Source organism: Alosa sapidissima, chromosome 15 (genome assembly GCF_018492685.1).
Source record: "Alosa sapidissima isolate fAloSap1 chromosome 15, fAloSap1.pri, whole genome shotgun sequence".
Classification (NCBI taxonomy): Eukaryota; Metazoa; Chordata; class Actinopteri; order Clupeiformes; family Clupeidae; genus Alosa; species Alosa sapidissima.
The window spans coordinates 9,703,157-9,719,150 of NC_055971.1; the positions used below are offsets into that span (position 1 = coordinate 9,703,157).

General features: G+C 42.4%; 2 protein-coding genes across 7 annotated transcripts; one reads left to right on the forward strand and one right to left on the reverse strand.

The window, feature by feature from the left end:
- The first annotated feature begins 211 nt into the window (after positions 1-211).
- Positions 212-11,110, forward strand: appbp2 (amyloid beta precursor protein (cytoplasmic tail) binding protein 2). 2 transcript variants are annotated; one of them, XM_042064454.1, is made up of 13 exons: positions 212-588; positions 2,269-2,357; positions 2,691-2,842; positions 2,939-3,062; positions 3,328-3,496; positions 3,609-3,701; positions 3,945-4,012; positions 4,106-4,211; positions 4,309-4,433; positions 5,086-5,171; positions 5,949-6,139; positions 6,828-6,993; positions 7,165-11,110. In XM_042064454.1, exons 1-13 carry the CDS (start codon positions 451-453, stop codon positions 7,419-7,421), a joined length of 1,764 nt encoding a protein of 587 aa, XP_041920388.1. In that variant the 5' UTR covers positions 212-450; the 3' UTR covers positions 7,422-11,110. The 2 variants fall into 2 exon arrangements, with proteins under 2 accessions (XP_041920388.1, XP_041920389.1); XM_042064455.1 differs by having other exon boundaries at positions 213-588; positions 3,609-3,698.
- Positions 11,111-12,481: 1,371 nt separating this feature from the next.
- si:ch1073-145m9.1 lies at positions 12,482-15,722 on the reverse strand. 5 transcript variants are annotated; one of them, XM_042064458.1, is made up of 8 exons: positions 15,512-15,722; positions 14,103-14,190; positions 13,884-14,010; positions 13,474-13,569; positions 13,260-13,372; positions 13,035-13,158; positions 12,773-12,945; positions 12,482-12,677 (listed from the first exon to the last, which is right to left on the reverse strand). In XM_042064458.1, exons 3-8 carry the CDS (start codon positions 13,921-13,923, stop codon positions 12,615-12,617), a joined length of 609 nt encoding a protein of 202 aa, XP_041920392.1. In that variant the 5' UTR covers positions 13,924-14,010; positions 14,103-14,190; positions 15,512-15,722; the 3' UTR covers positions 12,482-12,614. The 5 variants fall into 5 exon arrangements, with proteins under 5 accessions (XP_041920392.1, XP_041920391.1, XP_041920393.1 ...); XM_042064457.1 differs by having other exon boundaries at positions 13,884-14,190; XM_042064459.1 differs by lacking the exon at positions 15,512-15,722 and having other exon boundaries at positions 14,103-14,340.
- Positions 15,723-15,994: the final 272 nt, after the last annotated feature.

Below are 15,994 nucleotides of genomic sequence, written 5' to 3' on the forward strand. Positions count from 1 at the left end.
AATATCTCTTTAAATTTATCTGAAGTTCTTGAAACAGTTAGTCAGGGAGAAAATTATATCTTACAGTCTACTCTAAAGACAGTGTTAGTGTTTATCATATAACCTTTGGTTTACATTAGGCTACAAGCCTGTCTTGCAACACGCTCGGGGCCAGTGGTGATGCCAGTGAGCACGCTCCAAATCTAACTCGGCATCAGAACGTAATTGCGTCATTGCGTAGTCTGATGAATGTTGGGGAACCGAGGGGGTGTTGGAACGGGAGGGCTAAACATGAGATTATGACAGAGGGGTTGCATTCATAATCCGACCGACGATTGCCGTGTTTTATTTTGATATTGCAGTGGAGGGGTGTATGACGACTAGCACAGAAAATACTTGTACCTCTGTAAGGTAGCGAGGGAAGTGAAAGTAGGAGGGGGGGCGGTGTTGGATTTAGAGAAGGAAAACAATATGGCCGCAGTGGAGTTAGAATGGATCCCAGAAACACTGTACAACACTGCTATATCAGCAGTGGTGGACAATTACAGTCGATCGCGAAGAGACATTCGGTCTCTTCCTGAAAACATACAGTTTGATGTATATTACAAGGTAAGGTGATCTTTTGACCATATCCAAGGCATGTTGTCCGGGGGTTAGGTAGCTAGCTAGCCTGCTAGGACCTAAATCGTGTTGGTTGGTTGGTTGCCTGGCTGGCTTGCATTACCTAGCTAGCTTCTAGATGGCTAGATTCTTGCTAGCTATATTAACGGTACCCTTTAGTTTGTCAACTCGCTGTCTGTGAAGATTGCGGAGGTTATCAATAAGTTTACTAACGGTAGCTTCACTTTCTTAGAATGATAACAAGAGGTGATGGAGAATGCACACATTATATATCGCATAGTTATTTCCGATATTTGCGAAGATTTGCGATATTAACCTCAATCTAGGTTAGCTCGACAGAAAGCTAAAGTGAGCTAACGTTGATGATAACCTTATTGATAATATTTGTGTAACGGTCAGAAATGGCATTAGACAACATTGTTGTTAGTTCACTAGGAAGTTGATCTCATTTAAGATGGGCTATTGTTCAAGGCATATATTAAAGTCGTTTTTATCGTTTATTGAGGTTCCTGTCGGACATTTAAATTGATGATTATAGTTGGCTACTGGCAGCTAACGTTAGACAGCTAACATTAACTCAGGATAGTCTTGGTCGTAGCTAACTAGATAGCTACTTGTCCTTCTTGACATCAATGTTCATTGAAATAACTGGTTTGTGTCTTGATTCCACTAGCACGTAAAGCAGTCGCGCTTCTTTCTGATAATCTTGTCGTTCAGAAGAAGATCCTATTTTGTTTGACCACTTGCCACACTAGGCCACTGTTACCGATAGCCCAAACCAATGTATCGTAACCTTCAGCTCAGCCGAGTAACGTTAAATAGGATGTCAGACATCAGCGATTGCTTTGTTTGTATCTCTGTATGGGCCATTGTTAAAGTGCATGTAGTTTACAATCACAAACCTAATTAGCTAGTTTGATATGGTTCTTCGTGTTTGATTATTTCAACCCCAGTGACAACATGCTGTTCTGTCCTGCTTTTTGTCAGAATGTGTTTTTATCATAAAAACATTTCAGTGCTGTGCTTTGTTAATCTATATAAAATCATTCTCGCTGTGGTTTTAATTAATGTCATGGTTTTAATGATATTTCAGTCTGTCATGGACAGGCTGAATTCTAAAAGAAAATGCATGATCTTGACAGATCGTTATGAAGTCTTGTCAAAAGTCAACCCATACTGGTAGTTGCATGTCCCACACAAGTACAGCACAAATGCTAGTAATGTTCAGTCGTCAGGGAGCTCTCCAAACAAATACTTCTTACTATGCAGAAGACATCCTAGATTTTGCAAGAGCTTAATTAGATTGACATTCATTTGTACATTTTTGCATTAGAGTGACAATTAGAAATGTAATTAGTGCATATTATTATTAATTAGTACATATTATTATTATTATTATTTCCAAGTAAGTAAATGTCATAAACTGAAATGTGTGTGTGTGTACTTGGTTATTTTAATAAGGTGTATATTATAGGAAGTAAGCCTATAGAGAATACAGGTTGGTTTTGGTCCCTTTTTTTTGTGAACTGAAACTGACCGAGTACAGCAATTCTATAGTGTATCCACTTTGCAGGAGTGTTTTGCTCCTTAAGAATGGCTGGTTTTTCCTTTGTGTCATTTGGACAATAGGGGATGTCCCACTCACCTTTTCTCCCATTTCCATCCCAGCTTTACCAGCAGGGCCGGCTTTGTCAGCTGGGAGGGGAGTTCTGTGAGCTGGAGGTCTTCGCCAAAGTCCTACGCGCTTCTGACAAAAGGTTTGTTACAGTGGAGCACCAGTGTAACCTCTTTGTGCCTTTGCATGAATGTCAGACAGTTATCAGTCAAAATTGTGTACATCTTGGGCATGTGTTTCTCACCAATAGTCCACTCTAGTCCAGTGTCATGATTTATAGTCTAGTTTTTGTAGAGATCATCTCCCTGGCAGCTGTGTTATCCTTTTGTTATTTAGAGGAATGTAACAGTATGCTATTTCTCAAGTTTAGCCTAAGTGTTATGGGAGTTCAGCTCAAATAGAACTTTGGTCATTCACTTGTCTCTTATGGGTGAAATCATGTCATGAAATGTGAATTGTCTTGCCTCTCCTGTAGACACCTGCTACACCACTGCTTCCAAGCTTTGATGGACCATGGTGTTAAAGTGGCCTCAGTTTTGGCCAACTCCTTCAGCCGTCGGTGCTCTTACATCGCCGAATCCGACGCCCATGTCAAAGAAAAAGCCATACAGTTTGGCTTTGTTTTAGGTAACCGCCGTGGTGCAAGCACACTGTGATAGAGTGAAATGTGGAAACTGGTTGGATAATGCTCATGGACCTAATAATCCCCCCCCATCTCATTAGGTGGCTTCCTGTCGGATGCTGGTTGGTATGGTGATGCGGAGAAAGTCTTTCTGTCCTGTCTCCAGCTTTGTACACTCCACGATGAAGTCCTGCATTGGTATCGGGCCGTGGAATGCTGTGTGAGGTGAGCCTTCGTTTGCCACAGTTCCAGCCAACTCAGTATGCTGAGCTTTCTTGGAAGTGAGGAAAATGACTCTTTTTGGAACTGTGTATATATTTGTGTTTTATCTGCATGCATAGAAGCTAAATCTTATTTTCAACTGCATGTCTGCAATACTATCTGATGATGGCAAAACCACAAATAAAATGTACAGAACAACTTCAGAATCCTTAGAACAAAGCAACATTCTTTGACACACACTTCCTCATATACTTGTGGTTTATATTAGGTTGCTCCACGTCCGTAATGGCAATTGCAAGTACCACCTGGGAGAGGAGACGTTCAAACTGGCCCAGTCTTACATGGACAAACTCGCCAAGCACGGCCATCAGGCCAACAAAGCGGCTCTCTACGGAGAGCTGTGCGCCTTGCTCTTTGCGAAAAGCCACTATGACGAGGTAGGACCTTGAGGAGGGATTGTAATTTGTCGTTTCTTGCTGATGGAAATTTGTTGATGAAAATTAAAGTAAATCTGAACTAATCTAAAGCTGATCTGTTTTCGTGTTGTAGGCATACAGGTGGTGTATAGAGGCTATGAGAGAGATAACCGTGGGCCTGCCGGTCAAAGTGGTGGTGGACGTCCTCAGACAGGCCTCCAAGGTAGTTGTGATGTTTGTTGTTATCGAAACCTTGATTACAAAGGCGTGAAGTGTGTGTGGTTACAGTACGCTGCTTACCTGCTGAGGAGAGTGCGTTAGACCAGATCAAAGCTGAAAAAAGCAGTCACATGTTTTCTATCTGAGGCTTTTTTTTTTGTCATGCCTGCATTGCTTTCACAGACATGTTTTGTTTTAGAGAGGTTTGTGGGACACGTTGACGCTAATGTTTTATTTATTGTGTGAATAGGCATGTGTTGTTAAACGGGAGTTCCGGAAGGCCGAACAACTCATAAAACATGCAGTATTTCTGGCAAGGTGAGATTCTTGTTGCATTTTTCTCATATTTGTGTTTGTTGTATTTATGTGCCTTTTACTTTCATTTTCTAATCTAATGTTTACATGTTTCAGGGAACACTTTGGACACAAGCACCCAAAGTACTCTGACACTCTACTAGACTATGGGTTCTACTTACTTAATGTAGACAATATATGTCAATCAGTCGCTATTTACCAGGTAAGGCTATCAAAAATACTATTTACCTCACTTTCTTCATATAAGATGCTTTAACATTTGTACTGATTTCATCTTGTAATAATAATTTCTGTTTCAGACCGCCCTTGATATTCGGCAATCTGTGTTCGGAGGGAAGAATATCCATGTAGCCACAGCGCATGAGGATCTAGCGTACTCCTCATATGTGCATCAGTACAGCTCTGGTAAATTCGACAATGCACTGTGAGTAGTCCATTCTATTCTTGGATATTTTAATTAGTCGGCTGTCAACAGGGGGAGGCCATTTTTAGATATGATTTATTGGGATATACTTCTTGGCTTCATTGCGTATACACACACACATTTCAGATGATGCCACTGATTAACTTTTTCTGTCATGAGGATTGTATGCTTTGACTGATTTAAGTTTCTTGACATTTTCCTCTCCAAGTTAGTTCAATGTTTTTTTTTGTGCATCCTGAGGAGTGTACCATCCAGATTGCCAGGCTCTGTTGTAATTTCTAAGTGTTACTATTTCCATTCATCATTGTGAAATTGCTCAAATATTTCCAGGGGTTTCTTGTTTATTTCTTGAGGAAAACATTTTGTTCTCTGAGTCATCATCAACTTTGACATCTCGGTCTGTTGTTCTGAGAAAGCACCCAGTTGGATGGCTCCTCAAGCCTGTCTCCAACACAAGAAACCCAACATCCCCTTTTGCACAGTCAGGGCTGGGCATGGCATCAGCCCCCGCCCTGCATTTTGAGTTTTCATTTTATTCAGGGAACTGTTTACAATTCCCACAATTCACTGGGAATTGCTATGTATTTGTCTGCCCTGGATGTTCTTCTCCCCCGTTGCCTGACCCGAGCGTTGTTCTCCACACTGCTTTCAGATTCCACGCAGAACGTGCCATAGACATCATAACTCACATTCTCCCAGAGGACCATCTGCTGCTGGCCTCATCCAAAAGGGTGAAAGGTATGGATCTGACTGACTGCAGCTTTCGTAAGCGCCTCGCGATTTTACGACACCTAACTCCTGCAGAATGAGAGGTCTCTTTGTGGCGTCCTCTACAAGGCCATGTCGTCACTTCAGAATTGGTTTAAATGTAATTTGTGTAAAACTTTAAAAACAATGGCCATACTCACAAAGCCTCTTAACAGAAACCACTGGTTAAACCCCATAGCCTGGCAAGTTTTGGAGTCATGCCATACTCCCAGTCAAGCCTGCTGATAATTGTTATATTGTGTTCAGGTTTTCCACGGTCATGGAAATCTAGGCATAGTCATGAAGTTCAATAAATTTATTGAAGGTTTTTAAAAAGTCATGAAATTTGAATTTTGTTGTATGCAAGGCTAATGAAATGAATTACATTATGTTCTTCCATGGATAATGTTTCATTGCGCATTGTTTTGTAGCAGGAAAGATTCCGCTTCAAATTAAATCAGAAAAAGAATGGAAAAGGTTGTTGCTTAATTTTTACTCTATAATTTGCCTCAATCTGTCCTGTAATTTGGTGTACTTGTAAGATGAGCAAGGCCATGGAGACTTTGTTAAGAGTGAAGGAAAAGTTTTGAAATACTGTCAATGAAAATGGGCAGTAACCCTGTACTCAGGAGTTTGAGCAATAAGTTGTTGTTTGCCAAATGATGTTTGTCCATTTCAATCCAGGACATTTCGTTGCAGGCTATATTAGGGGTCCTTGAAAATGGGTGGGGAAATAATGTCATCCCTGTGTCGCTTTCATTTCCGCAGCTCTCATCCTGGAGGAGATAGCCATCGACTGCCATAACAAAGAGACTGAGGAGAGGCTACTGCAGGAGGCCCACGACCTGCACCTCTCCTCCCTCCAGCTGGCCAAGAAGGCCTTCGGGGAGTTCAACGTCCAGACTGCCAAACACTACGGCAACCTGGGCCGCCTCTACCAGTCCATGCGCAAGTTCAAGGTTAGAATTGCCCATTGTTTTGTGCCTAATTCCATTAACCCAGATTAGTGCCTCAACGGCCCTGTGACACACTTCAGTAAGAAGAAGGGGGGAAAAAATGTTGGCAGGACGCTGGTGTGCCCATGCTGCGTGCTCACAGGTCAACGAGTTTGATGCATTTGTAGTCCCCCCCCCCCCCCCCGGGTGTTGCTCATTGTGTTTGTGCGGTGCGATCTAGAGTTTGGGGAAACCATTGTTCGTTACATGTTGAATAATTAAACGATGTATCATACCATGTTAGTTCAAAGCTAACCTCTGTCTTACAAGACAGGGTAGAGTTTCCAGAGCGATTTTACAGTGAACTAACTGCATGCCCACTTGGAGTGACTCATGGCTATAATGGTCCGCAGCCCCTGAGATTGAACTCTCAACCTTCTGGTGTTACACATGGAAGACAAGATCCCTAACCACTAGACAGTGTTTCTCATACATTGGCCCACCACAATATCAACATTGACCACCACACAATGATTTTCCAGGTTGTACTAAATTGTGCTTAAATCTGGTTAGCATCATAACCACGCTGTGCTAATTTGTTTAAAAACTGTTAATTCTGCAAACCAACCACCACAAATGGAATTCAATTCTTTGGGAAGCTAGACCACCACCACCACCACCAATCACGTGTGTGTTTGCGGTGCCGTTTCAGGAGGCGGAGGAGATGCACATCAAGGCCATCCAAATCAAGGAGCAGCTCCTGGGGCAGGAGGACTACGAGGTGGCGCTGTCCGTTGGACACCTGGCCTCCCTCTACAACTACGACATGAACCAGTACGAGGACGCTGAGCGCCTCTACCTGCGCTCCATCGCCATCGGTGAGCAGAGACCACTCGCAAACGCCGCCCCCTCCCCCCCGAGCGAAATCCGAGCCTCATCCTCCCTCACCCATAATCTCCCCCAAGCCCCTCCCGTCCACATGCTTGTGTACATGCATGCAATGTCGTCTCTAATCTGCGATTTCTCATGTTTATCCCGCACACATGCAGGCAAGAAGCTGTTCGGGGAAGGCTACAGTGGACTGGAGTATGACTACCGGGGTCTGATCAAACTGTACAACTCGGTGGGCAACTACGAGAAGGTGTTTGAGTACCACAACATACTATCCAACTGGAACCGCTTGAGGGACAGGCAGTTTGCAGTGGCTGACGCGCTAGAGGACGTCAACACCAGCCCCCAGGCCACCGACGAGGTGGTTCAGTCTTTCCTGCTGTCGCAGAGCCACGGGGCCAGTCACCCCTGTTAGGGGGCCTGACGGCGTCCAGCGACGCACACTCACACACTCAAACCCACACAAACACCCACCACACGAAAACACACAAACAGTCATTCAGCAGGATCATTCATGTACACAATCACACATAAATGTGCTTTGTGCACACACACACACACACACACACATTAACAGTTTGACACATACTTGTACTCACATGGTTCACCATTGACTCGTTTGGCGTCGGGTGTCTGGTCCCCACACGGATTTCGCTGGAACTGCAATGGAACCTGGTGCTATCAGGGGAGCCTCCTCCTCAAGCCTGAGACCCCGAGGCTCTCCATACCAGCCAGCCTGCACCAGCCGACCCTCCCAACCCACCACCACCACTACCAAACCCCACAACAGACCACCACGGGCCTGCAGTTCTGGGCTCTGAGGAGGGCCCAGTTGGGATCAAACGGCATGCCGTCTGGTTCAGGTTCAACCTCTGAATTGAACAAAAACCAATCCGAGGGAGATTGTGATTTTATCTGACTTCTGCAACATGAGAGGAAGAGGAGGATATGAAGAGGAAAAAATGGAGATGAAAAGGACAGAAATGACAAAAAGAAGATAACCCAAGCCCTCCTTTTAATTGTATAATGCCCTCTAAGTTTTTGTTTTTTCTCTCCTGTGTTTATTTTATCTGTTGTACCTGAACATTTGAGTTGCTTCACGCGTCATGGGAATTCAGAGTCCACGGTGTTCCCACGCTCTCACCCCCCCCCCCCCCGCATGTGTGCCGTGTTTAGGGTTGGATTGAGCATGTCCTGACGGCCCTCCAGAAACTGGTTGGGCTCTGTGTGTCCACAGAAAGTGCCAGAAAGAGCTCCGCGCTCTCCTTTCCGCAGATAATGATGAGTGAAGGAATACCCATGGTAATGACCATTACTGACCTGGGGGGGGGGGGGGGGAAGAGAGAGAAAGTACAAAGGAAAGACAAAAAGGAAAAGAAAAGAAAAACTGTCAGTCTAAGGTCAGACACAAGGCCCATTACTGCTTCTGATTGGACCACAATGTGTCTTCTGTCACTAGAGAATTCTATGGACCAGAGGGTTATACTAATGTTTTGGATGCAAACATGTTCTGAAAGTTTTCAGTTTTATTATTATTATTATTATTATTATTATTATTATTATTTCTTTTTTGTATTCTCTGACATGTTTAAGTAGAAACCTAGTTTAATTTAAATGCCAATAATTTATATGCAAAGCGTGCTATAACTTAGATTTAACATTGCATATAGATGAGCCAAATGGACTTCTTTGGACTTGGATGGGAGCATTTAGCTGCTGGCTCTGACCGTAGTGGGGTCCAGGGGCCGTGGCGATTAGGGCATCGGTCTACACAAGGAGGGGAGACCATGTTGCTCTGGCTCTCTGAGCTGTGTCTCCTACCAGTCACCGCACCAACTCCAGGGGCGAGCAGGCTTTTCTTCAAAGCAGTCATCAATATCCATTCAGACCTTTTATGCGACCCCCCCCTCGATGGAATTGCTTTCATGGAGCCGCCCTCCCTGGCCCACAGCTGTCAGGGGACTGTGTAGGAAAGAGCTGACGGGTGCACCTGTTTTTGTAAAGGGGGCTCACCCCCAGGGCGAGGGAGAGTGTGTGTGGGGGGCTGTGGTAAGAGAAGTGCCCATGCATGCAGAGCATTTACGTTTGTGAGGGGTACAATAGTTCACCCACCATCTAATCCTATATAAGGACCCACAGTGGTCCTTGTGGGACACAGATCTGGAAGATGTTGGAGCAGTTGACCAACATGGTGTCTACTTCCCTCCACGTCCGACCGGCCCTCCACCCCATTCTGTTACGCTGTTTTCCCCCAAAGATTGGCTCTCGGGGGGGGTTGCAAAGTTGAGTTTACAAGATTATAATTGCCTGCTTCTAACAAGCTGAATCACAGCACTGAAGAGAATTGTTAACACCGTGTCCTGGACTATGGTTACAAACCGTTTTAAAAGAAAGTGATTTGGAGTCTATGTTTTCGTCTAGATATCACATTGTTCTCCCATAAGTGGTAGTGCACCATGTTGTCTTCAGTCGTGTGACCTTTTTTTTTCCCCACCCTCCTATCTTTTTTTAGTTATTGTAAGACGCTGAACCGTGCCCCGGCTTCAGTGCAGTGGCGGAACGTATTTTGGACATGCTGTTGGTGTTGATCTCTCACAGTAGTGAGTCTTGGACGTGTGGATCTTACCCAGCTGGTTCTTGTGACACCGAGGGCCCCAGCTCTAGCTGAAGTCCAAGCCTTAGCCTTAAAGGACGCTCAGCTAGCAGTGCTTTGGCTCTCAGCAGCCTTTCTTTCGACTTCGCTCTCTTTTTTCGTTGTTGCTTTTGCATCCTCTTGAATCCCCAACAAGCCGACTGCTGTGGGTAGTTATCACAGACACGGCAGAGGCTTCAGCCTGGCTTAGACGATCCTCAGGATCATCTTGGCAGCGTGCAAGTTCCTGTTTTTGAGTCCGTGTAGGCGGAGACAAAAACACACCATTACAGACACACACACACACACACACACACATCCCCAAGGCCAGATGCGGAGAGAACCCTGAATGGCAGGAAAGGAGGTGTGTTTTTGGCAAAGTGACCCAAGCTTGTACAGATGAGTGGGAAAAGGGCATCACAGGGCCGAGGGAGGGGATGTGAGGAAATAGGGGGATTGCCTTGCGTGTAGAAAAACAAAACAAAATTAAATTGGACAAGTGGAACATTTATAAATAAAAGCTGTGATATCGGGAAAAAAACAATGCTGAAAGTGCATTTCCATTTCATCGACCTTTAGCAGAGTAAAATCATTGGATGTGACGGTGTAATAAAAAAAAAATAGCATTAAGCTTTTTCCTCTCCTATTGACAGACAATAATTTCACACCACCACCACTACGCTATGGGTAGCCAGTGTAATCCACATACAGCACTGACACAAAATACAAGATAACTTTTATTTGATGGTCCCTCCTCACTTGCAAATGTTACACACCCATATTAATTTACACAAATGTGTGAAGAAAACAAAAAATGTAGTTCTGAATGAATGCTTTCTTGTGAATGTTGATTTAAGGGCTCATTTTTTTTTTTTACCTCAAGTGGTATTTCTTTGCTTTGGTTTTTTATTTTATTATTGGCGATTAATTCCATTGGTTTGTGTGTGGGTTGTACATTAAGGGCCTAAAAGTTATCAGTGTGGGTTACAGCAGCATCCAAAATGGTAAATAACCTGAAGTCCTCCAATGAAGCCCCCCCCCCCATGTCAGTGTTCTCACACAAAGAATAGCTGGCCTTTACTTGCATGTTTTGAGTAATTCTATGTAGATATAGGTATAGATATAGATGCTAAAGATTACTCCACTGGTGAACTTTACAATAACGTACATGCTAGAAGGACCAGCTTCTGTATAGATATGACACCTGTAAGTATGATTATATGGAAAAAAAGTGACATTTTGTGCCTCTGAAATCAAAACGGAATTACATCCCAAATGAACTTGTCAGAGAATTTTAAAAATGGAATTGTCCATTCACTTATATCAACACTGTGGGATGCTTGAGAGTGATGTGCTAACAATGGTGGAATGACTTGTGACTGTTGTACATTGTATGGGTGTACTGAGCGGGCGCTGAAGCTGTTCCACAGCAAGAGTTGAAGCAATGTTACTAATAAATACTGGTTTCTACACGTGTTCTCTGCCATTGCTGCAACTCTCTTGTGATTTTGAAAGAATGGGTGTTTTTCGTCTCTTTCCGTACCGAAGAGATTTTATCTCAGAGATGGGATGTAATCAAATAGTGCTGTAATCTCAGCGTGTGAGACATGTAAAGTGCAGCTTCTATGGTAAACAGGCATGGCGTATTGTCAAACCCCATTTTGTTGTAAATGGATGGACAGGCCTTGTTGTGTTATGGGAATACCTGATCTGAACATCTGCTGTGAACAAATATATCACTACAGACTGCTTCTGAACACCACAGCTAGAGGGAGCACTACTCAGAGTGTATTGTATGCTTGTCCACAGTTGAACCATTTTTCTGGAGAAGTTTTTTAATTGTATCATGTTAACAGTTGAATGGTGTTGGCAGTGTCAAAAGTAAATAGCCGTCAGCATTCTTCAAGTGTAATACCCCAGAATATCCTGCACTAACAACACTGTCACTTATAATAACAGACTTTTAGTGGAGAAAGGTCACTTAAGTAACCAAAACATACACTTTGCTTCAATGTCTGAAGAATAAATAAAAGCAAATAGACCAGATAGGAGTTTGGATAAAACAATATAGAGACAATTTGGTGGAATATGTATATAATTTTAAAAAAAAATACAGATACTCTGATTATGATTGATTCTTAAATGTACAGTCAAGGATTGTGCAGGAAGTCACATTTGTTTGTGTTTATCTTTATATTTCAGTTTCATCATATGCTTTTGTGCAAAAAAAACATCCATTTTATTTTAACCAAGGACCAAACAAAATGCCAGAGAGGTAGCTCATCCTACCTTCAGTATACCCAGAGAAATTTAACGCAGGGTTTCGTTTTTGTTTGGGGGACAGGCTGCCCCCTCTGTTTCCAGTTTCTGGAGCCTGGGCCGCCTACAGAGACCAGGTTTTTTTTACAGGTTACTCACGGAATGGCAACCTCCGGTCATGAGGAGATGACTGCTGAATGTGACAGAAAATGGTATGGGCTTGAAATTGTATAACATCCCTCACTGCACCTTTATATTCAAATATTGATGTAACTGTGGAGAGGCAAATGATACTATAAACACATACATATAACAAAATACCGGGACACAACTCAAAACCCTGTGACTGTAAAAAAATAGCGTATATATAAATAACACGTCCGTACAAAGCTCTTGAAAATGCAGCATTTCATTTCTATTGCATGATAGATTAGCTACAAAGTAATCATTCATATTTCAGCAACTACACTGACATATCCTGAACATTTCCCTTTTGGTAACTTTGACTAGGTTTGAAACCTGATTTATCCCTTGAATCTTTAAAAAAGATAGTTCCCTGTCAATTAAGAGACGCAGTGTCTCAATCCAATTTACAGCATCATCTAATAGATGATTTTGTTACACCTCTTTTTATTCCACTTTACCAAGAGTGCCAGTAAATGTGACGGCGATGTTTGTGCACTGATTTGCTGGCTGAGGAGCAGTCCTTCCAGTCTGTCAGTTGTGTTTGGTTTCCTTGATGTCGGTGAGGTAGAGCACATGGGTCCAAATGCACCACATCTAATGAATGCGAGCAAAAACAACACACATTACGTATTGGTTGAATGCCCAAGGCCTATATAACACCTCTGAATATAACAGGAAACAATACTGACCTCCACAGACATACACAGCAGCCTCCCTGCAATCAAAAGCAGAAGCACCAAGCCCTGGCACCATTCTGGGATGTAAAATGTGTTGGTAAGAACCCCATGCTGGCATCCATACAACCACACCGGCAAGACGTGCAGGCCAGCAACCGTGAACACTCCCAGGGGTGTTTTAAAACCTATTTGAAGGAAGTAGAGTGGTTACATTACTTTGTTAATTGGATTTTACATTCATTTTGAAGAAAATAATTAAAAGTTCTAACTGCACCTTTGGCCATGATAGCGTTTACCCAATATGGACTCTCCTTAAAGCTACTCTTCCACTGAACACCAAAAGCACTGTGGTTACAGACAAACACACACCACTCCAGAGTTGAAATTAGCCAACCCCACTGTAAATCAAGAGAAAGCATGTCAAAACAGTTTGAGTCAATTTTATGGCCATCTAGCTCTTTTATATATGTTTTGACTGAATCACCACCAACAGACATACTTGAAACAACATGTTCCACACCATGCTCCGACCCATGTTGTCAATTATAACATCTAACCAGGCCCCAAACCTGGAAGTTTGGTTGAGCCTCCGTGCAATCCAGCCATCAATGCCTGAGGTAATGAAAAATAATGTTTTAATCAACGAGTGATAACATTTTAAAATAACACATTTGATTAATCTTCCAATATGGTGTAACAGATTCTGTCATTACCATCTAATATGATGGAGGTGACATAGGCAGGAAGAAAAAGTGCATGATTATTGAAAGCACACCATGCCGCTAGGACCAAGACTATCCGGATGTAACCTAGGAGGAGAGAGCACTGCTGTGATACGGTCATAAACTGATGTTGCACACTTCATCTGCTCACTGCCCATCTAGATTTCTAGGCTACATCTAAAGTGTTGCTCAGAATATCGTCAATACAGCCAATACATAGGACTCAAACGTACACCTAAACTCAAACGTTATAAGAAATATAGACCTAGCCGGTAGCGTAGTTTTTGTTGCATCCAGGCCATTATTGCAATCAGTTATCATGACATGTTTTATTAATACTGAACGTCGGTAAATAAGGCTTGGTCAATCATGTCCTTGATGTCTATGTCAGTGTTGCTCACCTATAATGTTCGGAACAAAGAAACATATCTCCAATGACATTTCAGAAATGCAGGTGCCTGCGATGAGTCCCCTTCCGTGTTGAGTAGTCTATTAACTGCTCATCTTTTGATACCTACTCTTCTGTACCTAGTCAAAAGAACAGCAGCAAGATATAGTTTGTGTATTTGTAAAACATTCTACAATGTTTAGCTGATGTAGTCTAAATCGTTATGATCTACCCGGCAGAGAATGGCTGCTGTATCGAGACAGACACGCACTCATACGTGTACACGTATGTGCCAGATTGCGTCACAACGAGCTCTCCCTCTGAAAGTCAAAATAAACTTAATGTCAAAGCCTTCTTCATCATGTTAGCCATTTTTTTTGTTTAAGAACACTGTGCATATGCGTAACAGCATATTCACAATACCATTTCATCATAGACAAATGGTAACAGTAGGCTAATACTTTTACGCACGACTTTTACGCACATGTGGAGCTTCTTCCTCTTCTTCTATAATGTTTAATGGCAGTTTGCATACTTCGTGCACTAACGCCATCTTCCGGGATGAGGTGTGATCCAACGGGATGCTATTTATATCCAGTTTTTAAAATTAAATAAATAAATAAAAAAACACTAAATTCTATTTGCTAGTTGGGTCTATTTTATGAAAGCAATAACAGCCTTAGCTGTGGACTGTGTGCTAGATATACTTAATAAGTTTTCCATGGTTAGATCTTTTTGTTTTCTCTTTCTCTGTTATAATATGTGCAGTCTATAAGTATGTGTTTAACACTTTCTATTGCGCCACAGTGTGCGCATACCCCAGTTTGATGTTTCCCTATAATATGTAATCCACTTTAAACTTGTGTCCCATCCTCATTCTGGTAAGCCATATTTCCTCCTGCCTTTTCAGTCCACTGATTTTACTAGATGTTACATCTTTGTGTACGTTGTATAAATGTCTGCCTTTTCCCCTCCTTATCCCATCTCTCCTGCCACATTGACTTTGTCCTTTATAATACTCTTAATTTCTGACTTGCTCAAAGTGACTTCCAGTTCAACCAGTTCTGATTTAATTGCTTCTTTCGCTAGTGTGTCTGCCTTTTCGTTTCCCTCCACTCCCCTGTGTGCAGGAACCCATACCAATTCTACTCTTATTCTCTGTTGGGATATTTTAAAAATGAGTTGATGAATCTCATCTAAGTCCTGTCTACATGTAGACTTTCCACTCTCAATGGATGTTAGTGATGACATTGAGTCTGAGCAAATTACCACCTTATTAGGTTTTGCTTCTTCCACCCACTGCAGAGCCAGAATTATTGCTTGTATTTCTGCTGTAAAAATGGCCAGGTGGTCTGGTGTCCTTTTTTTAATATTAACATTGTATCTCGGAATGTGGACTGCAGCCCCTGTTTTCCCTGTCTGATCTTTTGATGCATCTGTAAAAATTTGAACTGTGTCATCATACATTATATCCATATATTGCTGAACATTTTGGTATACCCCTGATTTAATTATATTCTTAGCCCTAAAATCTATCCTGCGAGAACAAAACACCCAGGGTGGAATTGTCGGTATGCTAACTGCTTTACTACATGCAATGCTGTCAATTCCCATTTCCTTTGCCTGTCTTTTCCCATGTACATGTGGAGCTAAACTGTCATACTGCGTAAATGTCCAGAGGAGGGAGTCAGAGGCATATTTTTGTTGTCAATCTATCACCGATAGCCTATCCTGTAACTTTGTGTATTTATTTTGGGACAATATGATTTATTTAAATGCACATTGACCCAAGATCACACAGTAGCCTCCAACTGATGTGTAAGCAACACCTATGAAGCGCAATTGCCTTGCCGTTTTGCACCAGACATGTTCTGACGACCCAGCATCCTTGCTAACACTAATCTTCAGTGCCTGCTAACGCTGTAGACATGAATCGTAGATTAAAAGCTTCAAAAAACTGTAATGCTCACAATGTTTTTACAAATTTCCCTAAAACTTGCGGTAATCAAAGTACAAACAGAAATCTGCGTGACAAACTACTGTGTAGAGAACACCAAAGCCACCTGAAGAGTCTTTAATCTGATCAGGTGACTGTACAGTGCAATGATCATGTGACCAAGCATG